Genomic DNA, 19,038 nt, shown 5'->3' with positions numbered 1-19,038 from the left:
CTCTCTCTCTCTCTCTCTCTCTCTCTCTCTCTCTCTCTCTCTCTCTTAGATTAAACTTTTTAATATAAACATTTTGTTTAATTAAAATAAAGAGAAAGAGAGAGAGAGAGAGAGAGAAAGAGAGCAAAAAAAAAGAGAAAATGAAAAGAAAAGAGAGGGAACAGAGAGAAAAAAAATTATAGAGGAAATATAAAACTTAAGAGAAAAATGAAAAAAAAAGGAGAGGAAAAACAAAGACAGAGAAAAAAATAAGAGAAAAAATAAAAATAATAATAGAGAAAATTTGAACACAAAGAAAATTATAGAGGAAATATAAAATTTTAAAAAATAGAAAAGAAAAAAATAAAAGAGTAGAGAAGAAAAGGAGAGAGAGAGAGAGAGATAGAGAAAATAAGAATAAGAATAAAAAAGAGAAAAAGAGGAAAAGACATGAAAAAAAAATATTTTTACATTTTAACTTTTTTTAAGAGAAAGAGAGGAAAAGAGAGAGAGAGAGAGAAAAGATAAAATTTAAAAGAGGAGAGAAAATAAAATTTAAAAGGGAGAAGAAAAAAAAATTAAGAGAAAGGAAAGAAAAAAAAAGGGAGCGGAAAGAGAGAGAGAGAGAGAGAGAGAGAGAGAGAAAGAGAGAAGAGAGAAGAGAGAACATAAACATAAAGAGAGAATTATATACAAGGAAAATATAAAATTTGCATACTTTAAGAGAGTCTGAGAGAAGTGAAAGAAAAAGAAGAAAAAGAGAGAATATGTAGAGAATTATAGAGAGAAAATATAAAATTTAAAAAGAGAATAAAAAATAGAGAAGAGAGAGAAGAGAGAGAGAGAAGAAAAGCACAAAGAGAAGAAAAGGAGAGAGAGAGAGAAAGAGAGAGAGAAGAAAAAAATTAAAGAGAATAAAAAGAGAAAAAAAGGAGAGAGAAGGAAAAGAGAAAAGAGGGGGAAGAATAAAAGGAGAGAGAGAGAAGAAGAGCAAGGAGAGAAGAGAGAGAGAGACAGAGAGAGAGAGAACCAAGAGAAGAAAAAAAAACTAAAATAGAAGACAAAGAAAGAAAAAAAATAAAAAGAGAAAGAAATATGAAAAATGGATTGTTGAGTGAAGTTGCCGTGCGACGGCAACTTCGCTTGCAGCTTCGAGGCAGCAAAGCTGCCATGAAATGGCCAAGCATTCTATGCACACGAAGCGCGCACAAAACACTAGTAAGAATTGTTGAGAGAATAGGTGTAACTTAAGTAGATGTGTACTGAGAAAGTGGGCAAGACTCAAATTCTCATGCATTTATAATACCCTAAGTACAAAAGAATGGTCGAATGGTCTCTTTTTGTAGGGTACTGATGGTTCTTCGACATAGTATACCATACCTTTTAAGGAATGTGTAAGTACAAACATGAATAAGGTTAAATTTAAACTCTTAAGTCCACGTGTTTTGTTAGTTGATTGATTCAAAAATCCTTAATAAATGGTTCCAATGCCTGTGTGTAAAAAAGAGCCAATGCAATATCACACAACCCATATAAAGGGAAATCTTGTAAGGCATATAAAATTTGAATATCAATCAATTATACAACATACGAGATAAGTGGTGTTGGCAAATACACAAAATGCCCATGAATCCGAGATGGAGGATCAAAATAATACAAGACTTAACATCAATACTTTAAAGAGACCAGTACAAGTGTAGATATGGAGAGGCTGCTCCTTACATCCGAGATGGAGAGGGGGGGGGGGGGGGGGGGGGGGTTTTGGTTGTGTGTGTGTGTGTTCTATCACAATTTACACAGTAAATACTAACACTAATTTCTGATACCACCTTGAAATTGAAAAAAGCTGAACTGATTTTTAAGAAGTCACAAGCACACAAAATTGGCTTCGGTAAAAGGCCAGTTTGCTTCATCTTACAGCTGGTTGATATTTTTTTTCAACCTAAGGTGAGGAAGCGGAATACCTCTTTAGAAATAAACTATGCCAATTCTAATGTACATGATTGAATTTTCCCTTGATATAGAATACAAAAGATCATATGTGTTGAAGAGAATATATTTCCCAAACCCTTGTCACAAAACCCTTGTCACAGATGCAAAAGATACAAAAAATGCTGTGATTTAACATTTCAACCTGACCTGATTGTGAAGATGACCTACAATTTTGGAACCTCATCTGTTTGGGAAAATTGACCAGACATTCCAGTGTACATTGGCAGCTCTACTCTTCTTGAGAGAACTATTCAACAACTCTCACTCTGTATTCTAACAATATTGACAGCTGCATGAGTAAAAGACATCCTTTTCCAGGATTTGTACCGACTCAGCTCTTGCTACCAGAAACCTCAAGAGGCAGGACACAATACCCCTTGCCTTTGCTTTTTGCAATGTCGCCAAGGTATAAAGCTTGTTTAGTTCAATGACTCAGTGGTACCAGATAATGTCTAATTGAAGCAGCACAGTAATCCAACAAGCATTGCCTTTTAACAAGGCAAAAATAATTCATCCCATGACCAGCACAGCAATCTGCTTCAATGAGAGTGAGAGGTTGAGCTAATAAGCTGCCCCTTGATACAAAAGGAACTTTGCTAGTGAAGCCTAGCAAATATCCAATAGAGCATGGCTAAATATTCACCATTCGTTTACAGCATCTTACTCATACACCTACAATGTAATATATCACATATCAAGCCCACATTAACAAAAGAAGGTTCAAAAGTTTAAAATGGTATGAATTGCAATAAAGAGGAAAATGCACACCTGCAGCGACTTTCCTTGAATTTGTAAACTTTACATTGCCAGCTTCTTTCTGTTCAAATGGGATATCATGTCTCTTTTTCCCACCTTTCCTTTTCTCGTCTGACAGTAGAACTGCTGAATCTCCATGCTTAGAATTAGACATTGTATACCTGATTGGATCGATAATTCTACCAGTATCTTTGACAACCTTGAGACCAAAAAAGTTCAGTGGTTAGTGTGATGCCAATAACTTTGCCTCTGAGATCATTGACAACTTTTGATCAACAAACAAAGATATCCATATCCTCACCGATGGACGAATCATGTCACGGAAAGCTTCATCAGTGTTGAATTCACGACCTATTGGCATTCGAATACTTCTCTCGTATGTTTCTCTCGAATTATATGGAAACGGCAGTGAGGAGGATGCAAACTTCTCAGCCTATTACCAATCAACAAAAACAGAACGCAAGATAAGCCCAGCTCTCTTCACAGAGAGACTCTGCTGCCAGCATTTGACAGCCACTTCATTAGGCCACTCACATTCACATTTGCGAGAAAACTTGTACCTTTGAATCGAAACCATAAGCAGCCACAAAGCACAAACACATCCCACACAACCAAGAACTCATGTACCCACAGACATACATGCAAGCATGAGCATGCAGAGGCGTGCACACACATTAATGCAGAATGGACAGAGACCCGTTACCATCTGTCAAACTGGTTGTCAAGTTATACATACAGCTCTCAAAGCATCAATTATCAGGCCTTTTCTCCCCTTGTTTTATAATTGACCAAAAACAGATGCCTTTTTCGTGACTTAAAATGTCAACTCTATATACCCATAAATAAACAGAGCAAATTAGAAGTCAATACTGATGCAAACACCAACACACATACCAGCCCTCACGTATACACCTGCACAAACGAGAAATTGAGAATATGTTACCTTTTTGTCCAGTTTTTCGCTAATGATCACATGTTTGAGCTTGGAATCCTTCCTTTTGCCCAAGGCAAGTTGCCTTTTTTTCTTCAGTTCTTCCTGTTCTTTGATCAACCATAAGGGCTGTCCCTTTTTCTTTTGCACCTCGGTCCATTGCCCCCAGCCAGGCAGACTCAATGAGGCTTCCCCCATGGGTGCTTCTTCATCTAGTACTTTGGATTTCAATTGTTCAAATTCAGCTTCTACATTGTCTCCTGCAAATGCACGCTGAATGAGTTCTGCCTGAGATTCATTCCCTGTAAGAGGCTCCAAACCCTTCGCTGTAACTGTCTCACTTTCAGACATGTCTTCACTGTCTCTGCTACTGACTGTCCCGGACACATTTGGCAACTCCGTCAAGTTGTCACCAGAAGATTTTGTAGATTGAGATTTTTCAGTTTTCTGAACCACATTTCCCTCGTCTGCCACAGCACAAGCTTTCTTGATAGATTTACTCCCAGCTATTGTGACAACTTCACTGTTGACAGCAGTGATAAGTGGTGCTTGAGGGTCCATGGAAAGGTTTGGTCTGCCAGAGACTTGTTTGCCCTTTGTTGATTTGCCATCTTTGCTTGAGTTATGCAGTCTACTCTCGTCAACAGATTTAAAGTTTCCATTCACATCTCCAAAAAGCCATGGATTATCGATTTCATAAGCTTCCCTTTGGACAGAAGCATCTTCAGTTTCATTATTTCTATCAGTCACCTGTGGCAGTCCTGTTAGCAATTTCTTTCTCTTCAAATCAGCTTTCTTTGAATCACCATTAGCTCTAGCTTTACTCTTCTTTATTGAAATACTCCTTTCCACCATTTTTTCAGCAGCCCTGTCATCCTCACTGCTGCCCTCTTCAACTAGTATGTCAGGCTCCACCTCAGTTACTTTACCATTCTCAGATAATTGATTGGCCATCTCTCCAAATCCAAGCCTCCTTGGCATAGGTCCTACATTATGATCTGTGTCTCCGTCCTCTTCATTGAAAAGATCACTCCCATTATCTAAGTGCTCTAATTGCTCCAGCATTGCAAGGGCCTCATTCTGAGCCTGCTTGCGTTTTTTTTCTATGGCACGTGCCTGCATTGAATTTTAACACATATAAATAGGCATGGTTATCTTCACTTATGTAAGAACCATCCCTGTCCAATCATGCATGTGACCATACTATTGTCCTCGTGATAGATGACATTCCCTTGCTACTATATTGTGAAAACAAGTATCGAATCTTACCATAAAAGGCAATGCAAAGAGCCCGGTTGTGGGGATTTCAGCTTCTGCATCTCCTTCTAACACTTTCAAAGTTTCTACTTTGGCTTTGGCCAAAAGCCTAGGCTTCTTTCTCAAGGGATTCTCTTTGTCCAATTCTTCTGGACTTGAGTCAGAACCTTCATCATCAGAGCTCTCTTCACTCGAGCTTGCATTATTAGCTGAATGTATTTTCCTTGTCAATGCTGTATGTGTGCGAAGCTGTTCTGCAATTGCTTCTCGACTTCCATCATCTTTTGCCTTTAAGCCTCTTTTAATGATTCTTTTAGCCCACCGAGATGTGTTTATATGCTTCAAAGTCATGCGTTCCTAAAAAACAGACAAGGCAAGTGAGCAACTCATTTTGTTCTGACAAGCACAGGTTGTTGAAGTAAAGGGAACCAAAACTGACAAGAGAGTAGACCACTTTTAACTTTCTTGAAACAAGTTCTTGTGAATTTTAACATTTGTGTGCAATATCTTTTCTTGAATCTTGAAGACCAGTATCCCAGGTAAAAAAACCTAGTTGTCCTTAAGTGTTACCTGAGCCCTCTTGTATTCAGCCTTCAAAGCGGCTTCTTGCATGGCAGCAGGATCAAACTCATCTTCTACAGCATTCAAACCTGATTTGCTTTTCCGATCTTTCTGTAATAATCGATGGAAGGTCTTTGACTTTATTTTTTTCATCCGTTTTGCTTTTGCCTCATGATAAAATAGCACATTGCGCATTTTAGACAGTCTCTGTTGCCGCTCCTTCACTTCATCTACCGTAAGCTACAGTTTCCAAAATCGAAAACAGAAAAAGGTTGGTCAATAAGGTCATTTAACTTACAACCAGACTTCAAAACCAGAGTCTAATTCTAGCATAAGGAAAGTGTACATTAGTGACATTGTAAGACCCTTTAAGAATTCATAATTTGAAGCTGCTGGTGCATTTGAGCAGCAAAAAAAATCAAGCAGCACAACTATGTTTCTGGTGCATTCTGCTTACCACTTAAGCAAATATAAGGCATGCGAACTCCAATTTAACACATGCATTGTGAAATCGTAACTTTAACCCAGTGGTCAAGGAAAAAGTTTAATTGTTATTTCAAAGACAAATCTCACATAGTTTTCCGAATCTAGGAAGTACTAAATTCATGTCATACATCATGCACACAAGTGATCAACTTTCTTTTCTATCACCTGTCCAGGGATTTTATGCAATTAGATTTCCATCAAGACTTTATATTTAAAGATTGTGATCTAGTGACAAAGATTGATGGTCACTTGCATCATGATATAACCAGCTTGGGACACATGTGGATATGACATTGCATTCTGATGTCTTGAAGGAGGGAGCAATTGTTCTGGGCCAAGGCGGCAGGACAATTGTCTCTTGTCTCTTTTGAATGTAAGTCAGAGTTGAAGCAAGACTTTAAAGTTTTAAACAGGTTTTAACTGCTTGTACATTCATCTGTGAGTTTCAATGAACAGAGGTCCTAATGTACCCCACTAACTCAATAATAAATCTCACAAGCAAGAGATGACCAAACTGCTACATCAAAGCCTCCAATGGCTAAGAATTTCATTAATTTCTATAAATCACAAACTGGTGCATGAATGTTGACGAGATTGATTACACATCAGTGGGCTTCTCCCACACAAGTGCAACCTTACAACTTTTTTGTCCAAATTTTTCGTTCAGATATCATGTTTGACTAACTTAGTACATTCTACTTGTGTTAATATCAGAATCAAAGCTGACTTCTTTTGGACAAAAGTAACTTACTGAATAGATAATAGTTACACTCACTTCATGGCTCAACCAAATTTTATTCAAAATCCGAAGCAACTGTCTAGATCATATTTGCAAGAAATGGAAACCTAGAACAACCCTTATCACTGGAGTAAATGAGAACTCACTGCAGACCCAAAAGTCTAAAACTGAAACTGAAAGTATATGATCCATCTCTTCAGTGAATGCAATTGTGTCAGGGTTGAGTAAATTTAATGAAAAGACACTACTTCAGTGAAAATCAACATGAGAAAATTGACTAACACATAAAACCTTCCTTTCTGATTATTGCAAACCTGCGTACCGTATTGAAGCCAAGGGAGTCACCACAAGCCCCATCAGCAACTCCAGCTTCTTGAAGAAGAAGAGCAACTTCCTTTTCAAGATCAGTGCTAGGCTCAAACTTAGCAGCTAGTTCAGCAGTGGATTCTGGTGTGAGATTGGATCGTTTTGTGAGGACAAGAGTGGGAGCTTCCCTGTTCCTCTTCACGATATCCTGCCATTTTGAAATTTCCTCCCTTGTTTTTTCATAACCTGCCTGTCTGTTTATCTTCTCTTGCACAACTTTAGGCAATGGTGCATCTACAACAACCGCTCTTCTCTGCAAATGCTGCATCCGTTTACGTAAAGAACCAAAACCAGTTGTGCCTTGTAAGGAGGCCATCAAATCTTCCACAGTAATTTGCTCTGATCTGTGAGCTTCTGTAGGAGGGTTGATATTAAACTCTGACTCTGGATAAGCCTCAGACAATAGAGGAGCACGCTTTTTCTTTTTTTCTGCAATCACAGAATTCAAGTGTGAACAGTTGCACCATGACAATTAAACACTGCCACGATAAGAGTGTCATTTAATATTACCAAGATGAACTGTTTGCTTCACAGCTTCAATCATTCTCTGATGTCTGTCATCATCAACAGAGTCATCTGTTTCACTTCCACTTTCTTCTTCCTGCTGCTCAGAAGATGGACCCTCATCTGGCTTTGCTCCTATGTGCACCACCTCATCATCGTTAGACACAGCTTCTTCCTCATCTTGGCCCACATCATCCTCAGATTCCTCCTCATTCTCTTCCTCTTCCTCCTCTTCATCATCATCCTCATCATCACTATAACGAGAACTATACCTGCCAGGACGTTGAAAACCACCTCCATCTGCAGCTTCTTCATCTATCTCCTCGTCCTAAAGAACATCAGCATAACAGAATGATAATAGCTTTAACAGCTACCAAGCAGAAGACACAAAAAAAAAGGCAGCAATAAATAAATGTTAACTTGTTACTTTGCAGTATTTATCCAAAGTGCATTTATGCATCATGAGGAGCACATGAAATGTTAAGTTGATTACTCACCAAATCATCATGTCAGATCATGATTAATACAACCTCAACAAGTCAATGCCAGATAATGTCCTTGCAAGCATTTAGTCAACTAGTATGGCACATTCAACTAGCTTTTCAGTGGAGTAGTATGACACATACAAACTTTCCCCAGATTTGAACAATGACAGAATAAGAACTAACACCTTTTTATGCAATTGCACATGACTGAACAAAATGGCTTATATCACACTTCCAATAATTCGTTAGAGGATCAGTTCCTGTTCATGGCAGTCAGGCAGCTGGTCATGATAGTCGGGCAGCATTTATGCACAGGTGGACTGCAGTTTTACTCAGTTGGCCAGTTCCAGTATGGCAATTAGTTCCATATGTAGCATTCCCCATTATTATTTAATTATTTATTTGTTCAGTGACAGCAGGTCAGCCTATTTCCATGGATCATTGTATATGTATAAGCTTCCATTGCTACATCCACTTCTGACAGAAGTAGCACACCATCAAAGATTGAACATCACAGGATGCTATTGTAGTTGGAGAGGAAGAAAATGCAGATGAAGTCTTGAAGATGTGGGTAGTAGTAAATACAGCCTCTAGAGGAGATCACCTAATCCTCCATAATGAGATGGATGCTTGCCCTAGAGATGCAAGCATGCCTCATGCTCAAGCAGTGTCAAGGACATATATGTGAAGCTCACAAAGTAGTCTGTGGCCAAAAAGCATTGGCTACTCCATCAAACTCCCGAGGGAGCTTATAGAGTGCCATCCCTACAAGATGTGCCTCTAGAAAGGCAAACTGCATGTGTCGAAATTGGTCATGTGCCTATGTAACATAGAGCAAATATGGCTGAATAGTATCCGTGGGCTCAAACTTCATCTATTGGAGATGGCCATTAAGTGTCACTGCACGCATGGTGGAAGGTACCTTGTACAACATCTGAAGCTTCAACCATACTTCGAAAGATGTCCTGCAAGAGGTAACCGCCGGTAGAACTTCTTTAGAAATAGATCGAAGAAGAGCAGAATAGGCACAGGTATTTGTTAGAGTGCAATAAATACAGAAGTGTATAGACAAGACTAAAAGAAAATGAACACAAGAGAAAGGGAGAGAGAAGAGAGACAAAAGAACGCAGAAATCTGCAATCAATGAATGCTAAAATGAAGAGGGCAAAAATACAAGGGCTATTGATGTATCTCCTTGAGCTGTATCTCTCCCACCAACGCTTGAAAGAGCAAGTGAAGAGGGCAAGGTGCCAACTAGGCTTAAATAGGAGGAAATAATACAATAAAATAATGCAAGCGGCCAGCAAAATTGGCAGGCCTTATCAAAAAGCTGCCGAATACATAAGAAATGAATAAAATAATCAGTAATTGATCCTCCAACTGCCACATGGCATCATCACCTGCCTAATGAAACTGCCCGTACATTGTGCCTGCTGAAAATGCCCACAAACTAACACGAATAATGAATAATGCCCTCCAAGAGTACCTCTGAGAGAACTAACTATACCAATGGCAACTTGAGAAATGCTAGTCCAAGGGATGACTAATCTCTAACACCCCCTCTCAGATCCTGGACGCAGCGTCAGGCTCAAGGATCTAGAGTGTTGTTGGAGAAGAAGCTGAGGAAGTGCCTTCGTAAACAAATCTATGAGATTATCCTCCGTCTTGCAATAAACCACATCAATGGTCCCATCCAAGACTTTCTCCTGAATGAAATGGTACTCAATCTCAATGTGCTTCAACCTAGCATGAAACACTCGATTTTGTGCCAAAGCAATGTGACTCTCGTTGTCGCAATGAAGTGTCATAGGACCTATCTCAGGACATCCAAGCTCTCCAAGTAACCTCCAAAGCCATATCGTCTCACATGTAGTAGAACACACAGCTCAATATTGTGCCTTTGAGAAAGAAAGAGCAACAGGGGGCAGTTGCTTGCTACTCCACAAGATAACACCTGCACCCAAAGTAAAACAATATCCTATCTTTGACCTCCGTTGATCAACATCTCCAGCCCAAATTGAATCTATCCAACCGATGAGAACCAAAGGTGAATCTCTAATACCTACTGGATAGTGAATACCAAGATCAAGGGTCCCCCGTAGGAACTGCAAAATCCTCATAGCAGCCTTCCAATGTACCATTTGGGATTCACTCATGAACCTGGCCAACCAACCTACAACAAAGCACAAATCAACCGGAGTATGAAGAAGCCAAATCAAGGACTGAATCAATTGCCACGAATAGCATCCGTTGCTGAAGAATCTACATGGGCCATAGCCTTTCGATTTGGATCCATGGGAGTAGAAATGGCCTTACGTCCTTCCATCTCAAACATGGCCAAAAGCTCCTGCACATAACACTACTCGGAGATGAAAATCCCCCTCGGAGTTTGGTAAATCTCATGGCCCAAAAAGAAATAAAAAAGGCCGATATCCATCATCTCGAACACCTTATGTAGTGCCGTCTTAGTCTCTTTAACCTTATCGGTATGGCCTTTCGAAATAAGATCATCCATAGAACGCACGAACAACGTGTGTCCCCCAAATGAGGTGTGGGCATATAACTGGGGATCAAAAGAGGAACGTCGACTACCCAACTTCCCTTGGAAGAACGAGTCTATTTTCTTATTCCAAGCATTTGGAGCTTGTTTGAGGCCGTAAAGGGCCTTCTTCAACCTATACACCTATCCATCTGATGAGGAAAAGCCAAGAGATTGCTCAACATAGATCTCCTCCTTCAAATCACCACTGAGAAAGGCAACTTCACATTAAGCTAATGAAGACCCATTTGACACCAATCACCTTCCTATAAACGGGCCAAGGCACAAGATCCCAAGTGTCATTCCACTCAATAGCATCCAACCTCTACAACATAGCCTTCTTCCAATGATGTGACTGCAAAGCCTCCTTCGCAAGGTGGGCTCCCTATCCTGTATGGCACGGGTCATCAAACAATAATTAGTATAAATAAGCTCGGTAGTATGTATCTCGCTCCTCCGAGACCCTTACAGTCCATCCCATGAGCTGCAACTCCTTAGGAACTCCTTAATCGAGCCCAACGAGGAGGTGGCCGGATCTCCCATTGGTGGGCACCATCTGCTAAAGTCTTTGGAACATCCACCGGTGGCAGCTCAATCAAGGAAGCCAATGGGGAAGTAGTATCCTCATCTGAAACGAAAGCATCTCCACGAGGTGCGGGCTCCAAAGGTACAATCACTAGAGCCCAACTATCTCATGGATCTCCAAGCACAGGGTGCTCCTCACCTCCCTCTAAGACTGGAACCTCCACGAACTGAACATCTTGACTAGTGTAGACATCCCACTTGACAAGATCATACAATTAGTAACCCTAGGACTACAAGCTATAGCCCACAAACACCTATCTTTGGAAAGCCGCTTCAAATTTATCACATTGTCTCTTTGAGATGTGGATATAGGCATCACACCCAAAAACCCTGAAATAGGAAACATCAAGCTTAGACCCAAAATACACCTCATAGGGTGTCATACCAACAAAGGCTGAAGTAGGGGATCTATTAAGGATGTGGACTACAGTAGCCACGGCCTTGGCCAAAACACACTAAGGTGTCTGTCTATGCTTCATCATGGTGCGAGCCATCTCAATCACACTTCAGTTCTTCCACTCCAATATGCCATTTTCTTGAGGTGTATTTGTGTTTGCAAACTCCTAGTGGATAAGTAACCTCATTAGAAACAAATTCTCCTCCTTATCCAATCGTAACGTCTTCAATTGCTAGCCTAATCAATTCTCCTCAAGAGTAACTGATCCTTGAAATGGGAGAAAGCCTCCGACTTCAGCTACAAAAACTAAGCCCATGTCATCCTGCTAAAATCATCCACAATCAGCATGAAATACAAGCTCCAAGGGTACTAAAAACTGCATCAAAGCCCTACTGGGAATGGCATCATGATGCTATTTTCCACGAACGCAAGCTACACACGGCTGCTAGGTCACCACAATGTCGAACAAGCTGTCCCCTAAAAGCCTTGCAAAGGTAATCATAATTAAGGTGCCCAAACCAAGCATGCCAAAGCTCAGACTATGTTTGAGAGGTAAGAAAAAGAGAGGTAAAGGCAAAAGGAGACCTTAGCTTGTAGACTCCACTCTCCTCATAATTAGAAGTAAGCACTTGTCTCGATCCACGATCAAGAATCCAAAAGGAACCCTCGTCAAACTCAACCAAGAGACTGAGGTCACAAATCTTGTGTACCAAAAGCAAATGGTAACCCAAGCCTAGCATATAAAGCACCTCTGAAGTATGGGCACCACCCTACCCATATGGAATAAGCTGCATATTACTCCTTCCCTAAATAGGGATAGAAGAGCTATCGCCAACAAGGATCTGTCCATGTGAAGGCCAAAAACGGGTAACACCTCTTGCAAAAAGATTCATGTACCTAGAAGCACCACTATCAACAATCCACTTTCGAGGGTGTGGGGCCGATAATACACCATCACGAGCCCTAGGGATCAATGCCTCAATCACCTCCAAGTGGAGGAAGGTAGCTGATAGGGAGCAACCACCACTCCTAAATTCTTTGAAGACTTCTCCCTCTTCTCCTTGTCTTTCTTCTCCTTGTCGGGGCAATCCTTCTTTCAATGACTTGACTTGCCACAAATGTGACAAGTGGAATCTTTCTCTTTGTCCTCCTTAGACTTATTCTCCTCCTTTTGGTCCTTCCCATCTTCTAAGAGAACTAACCTGCCAATGCCTCCCATTTGGAAGTATTCTGTTCTTTCAATTGCTCCTCTTGATCCAAAACCATAGAAACCAACTCTTTCCAACGACGAGTCTCTGACTGCCCTAAAGCAACCAAGGTAGAGTAAAATGCGCTAAATCGAGACGGTAATTGAGAAAGAAGAGTTATCGCCATATCCTCCAATGTAATCACCTTCCCTCATTTTGAACCTGCACTTGTAATTGCCAAAGCTTATTGACATGGTATCGCATAGAAAAAGACTTGTTAGGACTCAAAGTCCTCATCTGAACCTCCAGAGACACCCGCTTCATCACGATCATCCGATTGTACATCTAATCAAGCTCCAACTATATATCCCAAGCCACAGTCAAGTGCTCGATGTGAGCAATGATGACTAGAGCACAAGAGAAAAAGAGCAAATGTCACGGGGACGTGACATTTAGAGATACTCTAATTTTGCCAATAATATTTGACTAAGAAATTCGTCAAATGTGCAAGGTTGTTTAGCACATGTGATGCACATGGCAATTATTTCATGAACTAGCATTAATTAATTAATTAATGAAAATCTAAGGATCAACAAAGCTTTGGGACCACTCCAAGTTGCAAATGACCTAACCAATTTAATTACGAATTGGCACATTTAATTTTGGGCAAGGTCAAAAGAACTAAAATTAATTTTCAGAATTATTAAATTTTGAAAAATAATTAAATATCGAAATAATACAGAAAAATAAGTTTAGAAGGCTGCCACTTGGCATGAATACCCATGCAAACTAAGAAAACGTTTTTGGGGGTTGGGTCTCAACCATTTACCCAGTTTATAACCTAGGAAAGAGAGAGAGAGGGAGGGAGCTATTTGTCCATTTTCTGATCAAAGAATAGCAATTTGCTGCGAAAGACAACCATTTGGGGGCCTCAACAAGCAAGGAACAGTAAGAGACACCTTCTAGGGGCTAGCAACAGCATTGCTGATCAGGTGACAACATTTTGGAAGCGCCTAGCAATAGGTGACTACATTAAATGCAAGGTAAAGCAAGTAGCAAGTAAATTTTAGGGTTTCTCGCAAAGAAAATCAGATTTCTACCTCATCTTGGCTTTCTATCACCGTCTCCAACCCATTCTTAGGAGATCTCAACAGTTCCTAGCCATTCTCACAAGAACTCAACCATATTTTGTGGACAACAAAGCAAAGCTATTTCTATTGTAAACCGTAAATGTTTGCAAAAATTAGGGTTTAGCAACCACCTCAAGACCTGTGCCATCAGAACAAGGCATCGTACGCTGAAATCAGCACATGAAATTCGTAAATTATCAAGGATTTCAAATGCCCAACCATCCATTGTAAATTTGAGGCAACATTTGGCCAATTGAGGTCTAGTTAGGGCAAGTCCTGGGTGAAAATCAAGGGGCAAATTGCCCACTTTATTTGCTTGTTGTTGGACCCGTAAGGGGCCTACGGATCAACCAAGGAGATCGTGGAATCTCGGATTGTAATACATCCATTGGCAATTGAAGTTAAAGAAATACCGAAAGGGGCACCAATTTTGGAGCCAACAAGGTGTCTACTGTCCAAGATTATTAAGGTAAATTGTACATTTCAATTTGTATTTATTTGCTAACTGTTGTAATTAAGTGCTTGATCAAGGAATTACCACCCTTTCCAAAAATAAAGGTTGGTTTCAGGAAAGAACAAATGCAGGCATTCAATTTATCCAAATGCGCATGTATCTTCGTCAACTCGGCTTTCTCATTTGAAGAAAGCTTGGGGACATCAAGAGCTATAGGATGGTCTATAGCCTCGGTCATGAGCTCCACCAAATCATAAGACTCCAAGATAGCAGGTGTCATTACGCACCAAATGCGATAATTCTCCCCGTCATGCTTTTGATCTGAAGGAAAAGTATGTAACATGGGGATCTTACAGTCCATAATAGCCTAAAACTCTGCATCAATTTCTATCGACATTGTAAATAGAATGACTTGCACAAAAACAAGGGCAGTTCCCCTCTGACTCTTTGCACGATGCCGGTGCCTACTAGGGCTTCCTCTACTCATCCCCAAAGACTTTCACCTGCCAAGGGCATGAAAACTCAAAATCTGCAACAAAAGGCTGAAAACGTAGCCTTTCCTCCTTCACGCACAACAAGGACCTACAAAAAACAGCAACTTCGCTCCACGCACAACCTGTTCATTGCAGCCTCTAAAGGCTGAAAACTCAAACTTTTGTCACAAAGAATCCTCCCAATCAAGTCTACCCACGATCAATCAGCCCTTCTACACTGCTTTGATACCATGTCAAAGTGCAGCAAATGCAGAAGTGTATGGGCAAGAGAAAGAAAATAAACACGAGAGAAAGAGAGAGAGAAAAGAGATAGAAGAACGTAGAAATTTGCAATCAATAAATGCTAAAATGAAGAAGGCAAATGTAAAAGGGTTGTTGATGTATCTCCTCAAGGGGTATCTCTCCCACCAACACCTAAAAAAGCAAGTGAAGAAGACAGGCTTCCAACTAGGCCTAAATAGGAGGAAATAACACAATAAAATAATGCTAACGGCTAGTAAAACTGACCGACTTGATCAAAAAGCTGCCAACTATATAAGAAATGAATAAAATAATCAGTGACCAATCCTCCAACTACCACGTGGCGTTATCATCGGCCTAATGAAACTGCTTGTACATTGTGGCTGCTAAAAATACCCAATGACTAACACGAATAATGAGTAATGCCCTCCGAGACTACCTCCAAGATAGCTGACTACAAAATGTTAGTTCAGGGGATGACTAATTTCTAATAATATCCTCTGTATCCCATGTAAGCACAACTTCCTCATGATTGTCCTCATGAAGTAAAAAAGGATACTAAGGACACGGAATAGCTCCACAAATAATATACCAGATCTACTTCTACACAAACTAGGCTTTCATGGCAACACTCCATGTTAGATAGTCAAGTCTATGTAACTTATCATCAATGGAAGTATACGAAGAAGCCACCTGGAGAGGATAGGAAGATAGAGAATAGAAGGTATACATAGAGAGAATACAACAAAACCAACAGCAAAGACTTCACAAAATGAGAGTTCACATGCAATGTAACGAAAAATTTGATTAGAAAAGAATGGCGACTATTGCAAAATGATGAAAACTCAATCAAAAAACTACTAAAAACAACAAAAACGGCCTATAGAAACAATCGCCCAGCTAGAATTAGAATCAAAAAACCAAAAACACAAGTTGTTTGAGTAATTAATGCAGCACACTAACGATTACAAGGCTTACAATTGTTCGAGCAATTAATTCAACACACTGTCAATTATAGGGCTTACAATTGTTGCAATCTGAAAGCGCAAGGTGCTAGGCACAAAACACAGGCTACAATGGTTGACAAACAAGCTAGAATCAAGTAGCAACAAGTCGACTAATCAGAATAGATAAATAAGACCTGTAATCAGTAGAAAACAATAGCACAAACCTAGATCCTATAATCTCATACCATGTCAGAAGTGGATGCAGCAATGGAAGCATATACATCTGCTGAAATAAACTATTGAATACAAGACAGAAGAACACTACAAGAGAAGAGAACTCAGAATGCTCAGGAAATGGAATCCATATACCAAGACATGAGACAATGCAAAACCAATGGCTATGAAGGCATTGGCATTGGCTCCTCTCTCCATAAGGAACCTATTGGATAATGAATGAATGAGGAGGAGAGATTGACAATAAATAGGCCAAATATCAACCATAAATATGGGCTGGTCGGCCAACATTAAATGTTTGTTGACTAGCATAAAATGCCACAAAACACATAAGAAAGGCTAAACAAAATGCCTAAAATATCAAGGTGCCTAGCCTCCTAAATCATCTACACAAACTTAGCCATGAATTGACATATCTACTAAGAGCTTCGGGGTCATCTAAAGGTTGTCTCCATCGACTCTCTCTGCTCAACCTACACCCAGAGAGAGTGGTTTGAGGTTTTCTTCGCTCGTTGAACATATATTATTTTATTCAGTTCAGTTCATTATCTTTTACTCCACACTTTTGTGTTTTGAGTTTTCTTACGTTTCTCTATGAGTTCAATTGAGTGGTTTGAGGTTTTCTTCGCTCGTTGAACATATATTATTTTATTCAGTTCAGTTCATTATCTTTTACTCCACACTTTTGTGTTTTGAGTTTTCTTACGTTTCTCTATGAGTTCAATTGTTATAGTTGAGTTTGTACATACTTTGTATTTTTCCTACAAACCCTAAGGTATTCTCCTCACAAAGCTGAGTATCAAGCATTGTGTTCCATCGCTTAGGAGGCAACTTGCCTCCACTGCATACTTGTGGAGATTGACCTTAGGCAAGATCTACCTTACTTTAGGTTGACAAACAAAGTGTTCTTGCTCTTGCAAAAAACCCATGTTTTATGCTCACACAAAGCACATTAAGGTTTAGTGCCAGTATGTTTGAGAGGAGATTTTGAAGTCCAAGTTGGAGATGAGTCTACTAACCTAGGGCAAACAATGCAGCAAACATCTTTACAAGGCTGTTGTCTCAAGCCTCCATACTTCATCATATGTACATCCTTGGTCTCAACCACTCCCAGGATCATAGAGGAGGTGTTAGCATTATTCATATTCATGCTTGTCATCTCCTCGTTGTGAGCATCATCAAAGTCTAACAGAGACAGAGGAGCTCTGACAGCCTTCTATGCATTTGCGTTTCAGTTTCAAGTTTTATCACTCAGTTTGTAGCAGTGTTCACACTGTCTAGACTGAGTGCATTGCGATCTTGCCATGTGGGAGGCTAGACAGCAATTTTGGCAGCTGCTCATCCAGTCAATTATGACCTACACTCTCTCCAATTTCAGCCTACTGTTCATCATTCTTCTACCCATTCTGGCACCCTCACTGATGCATACCAGTCTGATAAAAGCCACTGACTCATAGGCCTGAATGAGTCCGCTCCTAGTTCAATGTTCAAAGATCTCCAATCAATCTGATCAAAATTTTGAAGTTTGTCAATCACTAGAGTTTAGCAGGCCACACACCTACATTGCTTTGCATGTTTTGCCCAAAATTAAGATAATTTCCAAGTCTCCGACTGAAAACAAAGGGGAGCACTGAGGCTCAAAGAGAATCCAGATTTGGCAGTCCGAAATTGGTATCTCCTAGCTCGCAGTAATCCTTAGATCAAGGAGACCATCCAGAGTGCCACTCTTCTTTAGATTGTTGCCTTAAAAAGCCTCCCAAGCCAAATATAAAAAATCATAGATGGGCAGCCAAAACGCCCTTATACAAAAATCAATCATAGACATGCCAATACATCGACGTGTACAAATAAGTTTCTCAGAACCTTAATCAGCATCTTTCAATGTTATCATTGCATCTGCAATTCTAGGCCTTACACCCATTCTCTGGCAGAGTTATTCCCAAATTTTTCTTTCAAAAAGATATGTTCCAACCTGTTCCCATCTTTTGACGCCAAATCATTGCAAAAAGGCTAAAGCTGACTGGGAAAAAAAGTCATTTCTGGATTCATGTAAGCCCGCAGATGACTCGTTATACATCCCTCTAGAACAAATCCACAGGCATAGGCACGTGAAGCGAAAAAGCTTAAGGTTGCACCTCAAAATCTGACGGCAATTCGTACTCCAGACGATCGACATCGTCATAACGATGGTTTCTATGAGTTTCTTCAGGCGCATCGTTCTCTTCGTACTCGTAAACGTCGGAGGAGGGAAGGCCGGCTTCAGCACCGGCTTCTGGATTGGAGCGACGGGCGGAGAGATCCCTGCGCAAGCTGGCGGGAAGGCGAGGGCCTGCACGTTTCTTCGCGTTGTCGCGAGAAGGAGGCCCTTTGTGCCTGCTCTGTTTCTTCTTTGCTTGCTGCGATCGACCCATTTGGCTCGCTTCGGGCAGACACGCAGGTGTGTTGTCGGAGGGGGAGGGGGAGGGGGAGGGGGAGGTGGGGTTTTGCTGCTTTGGTGGTTGATACAATCGTTTCTTCCTTTTTATTTGTAAATGGCCGACCAACAGGAATTTTGCTCCTTGCTCGATAAACTTGCCCAAACCTTCAGTCCACACCCCTCTTGATGAAAAACCTTTTCCTCATCCAATGGAAACTAGGTTTACGTGTGTAGCCAAACACGTGGTAATATATTAGATTTATTTTTATCAAAATTTTTATTTTTCGATGATTTGGAAGAGTATGCTTCACTTTTTGTTGCTTGGAAATAAGAGTTTAACATTTGAAATTGTGAGAAGT

At 40.3% G+C, this 19,038-nt stretch overlaps 1 protein-coding gene across 1 annotated transcript; it reads right to left on the bottom strand.

The window, feature by feature from the left end:
- Window positions 1–1,809: 1,809 nt before the first annotated feature.
- LOC148038770 (U3 ribonucleoprotein (Utp) family protein) lies at window positions 1,810–18,822 on the bottom strand. The gene is made up of 9 exons (XM_087674615.1): window positions 18,399–18,822; window positions 7,578–7,899; window positions 7,024–7,496; window positions 5,486–5,716; window positions 4,928–5,272; window positions 3,671–4,774; window positions 3,029–3,160; window positions 2,740–2,926; window positions 1,810–2,643 (listed from the first exon to the last, which is right to left on the bottom strand). Exons 1-9 carry the CDS (start codon window positions 18,672–18,674, stop codon window positions 2,636–2,638), a joined length of 3,078 nt encoding a protein of 1,025 aa, XP_087530741.1. The 5' UTR covers window positions 18,675–18,822; the 3' UTR covers window positions 1,810–2,635.
- Between the last annotated feature and the right edge of the window lie 216 nt (window positions 18,823–19,038).

Source organism: Lygodium microphyllum, chromosome 3 (genome assembly GCF_053477565.2).
Source record: "Lygodium microphyllum isolate KBCC chromosome 3, Lygodium_microphyllum_v1.1.10, whole genome shotgun sequence".
Taxonomy (NCBI): domain Eukaryota; kingdom Viridiplantae; phylum Streptophyta; class Polypodiopsida; order Schizaeales; family Lygodiaceae; genus Lygodium; species Lygodium microphyllum.
This window is presented reverse-complemented; position numbering and strand designations above follow the sequence as displayed.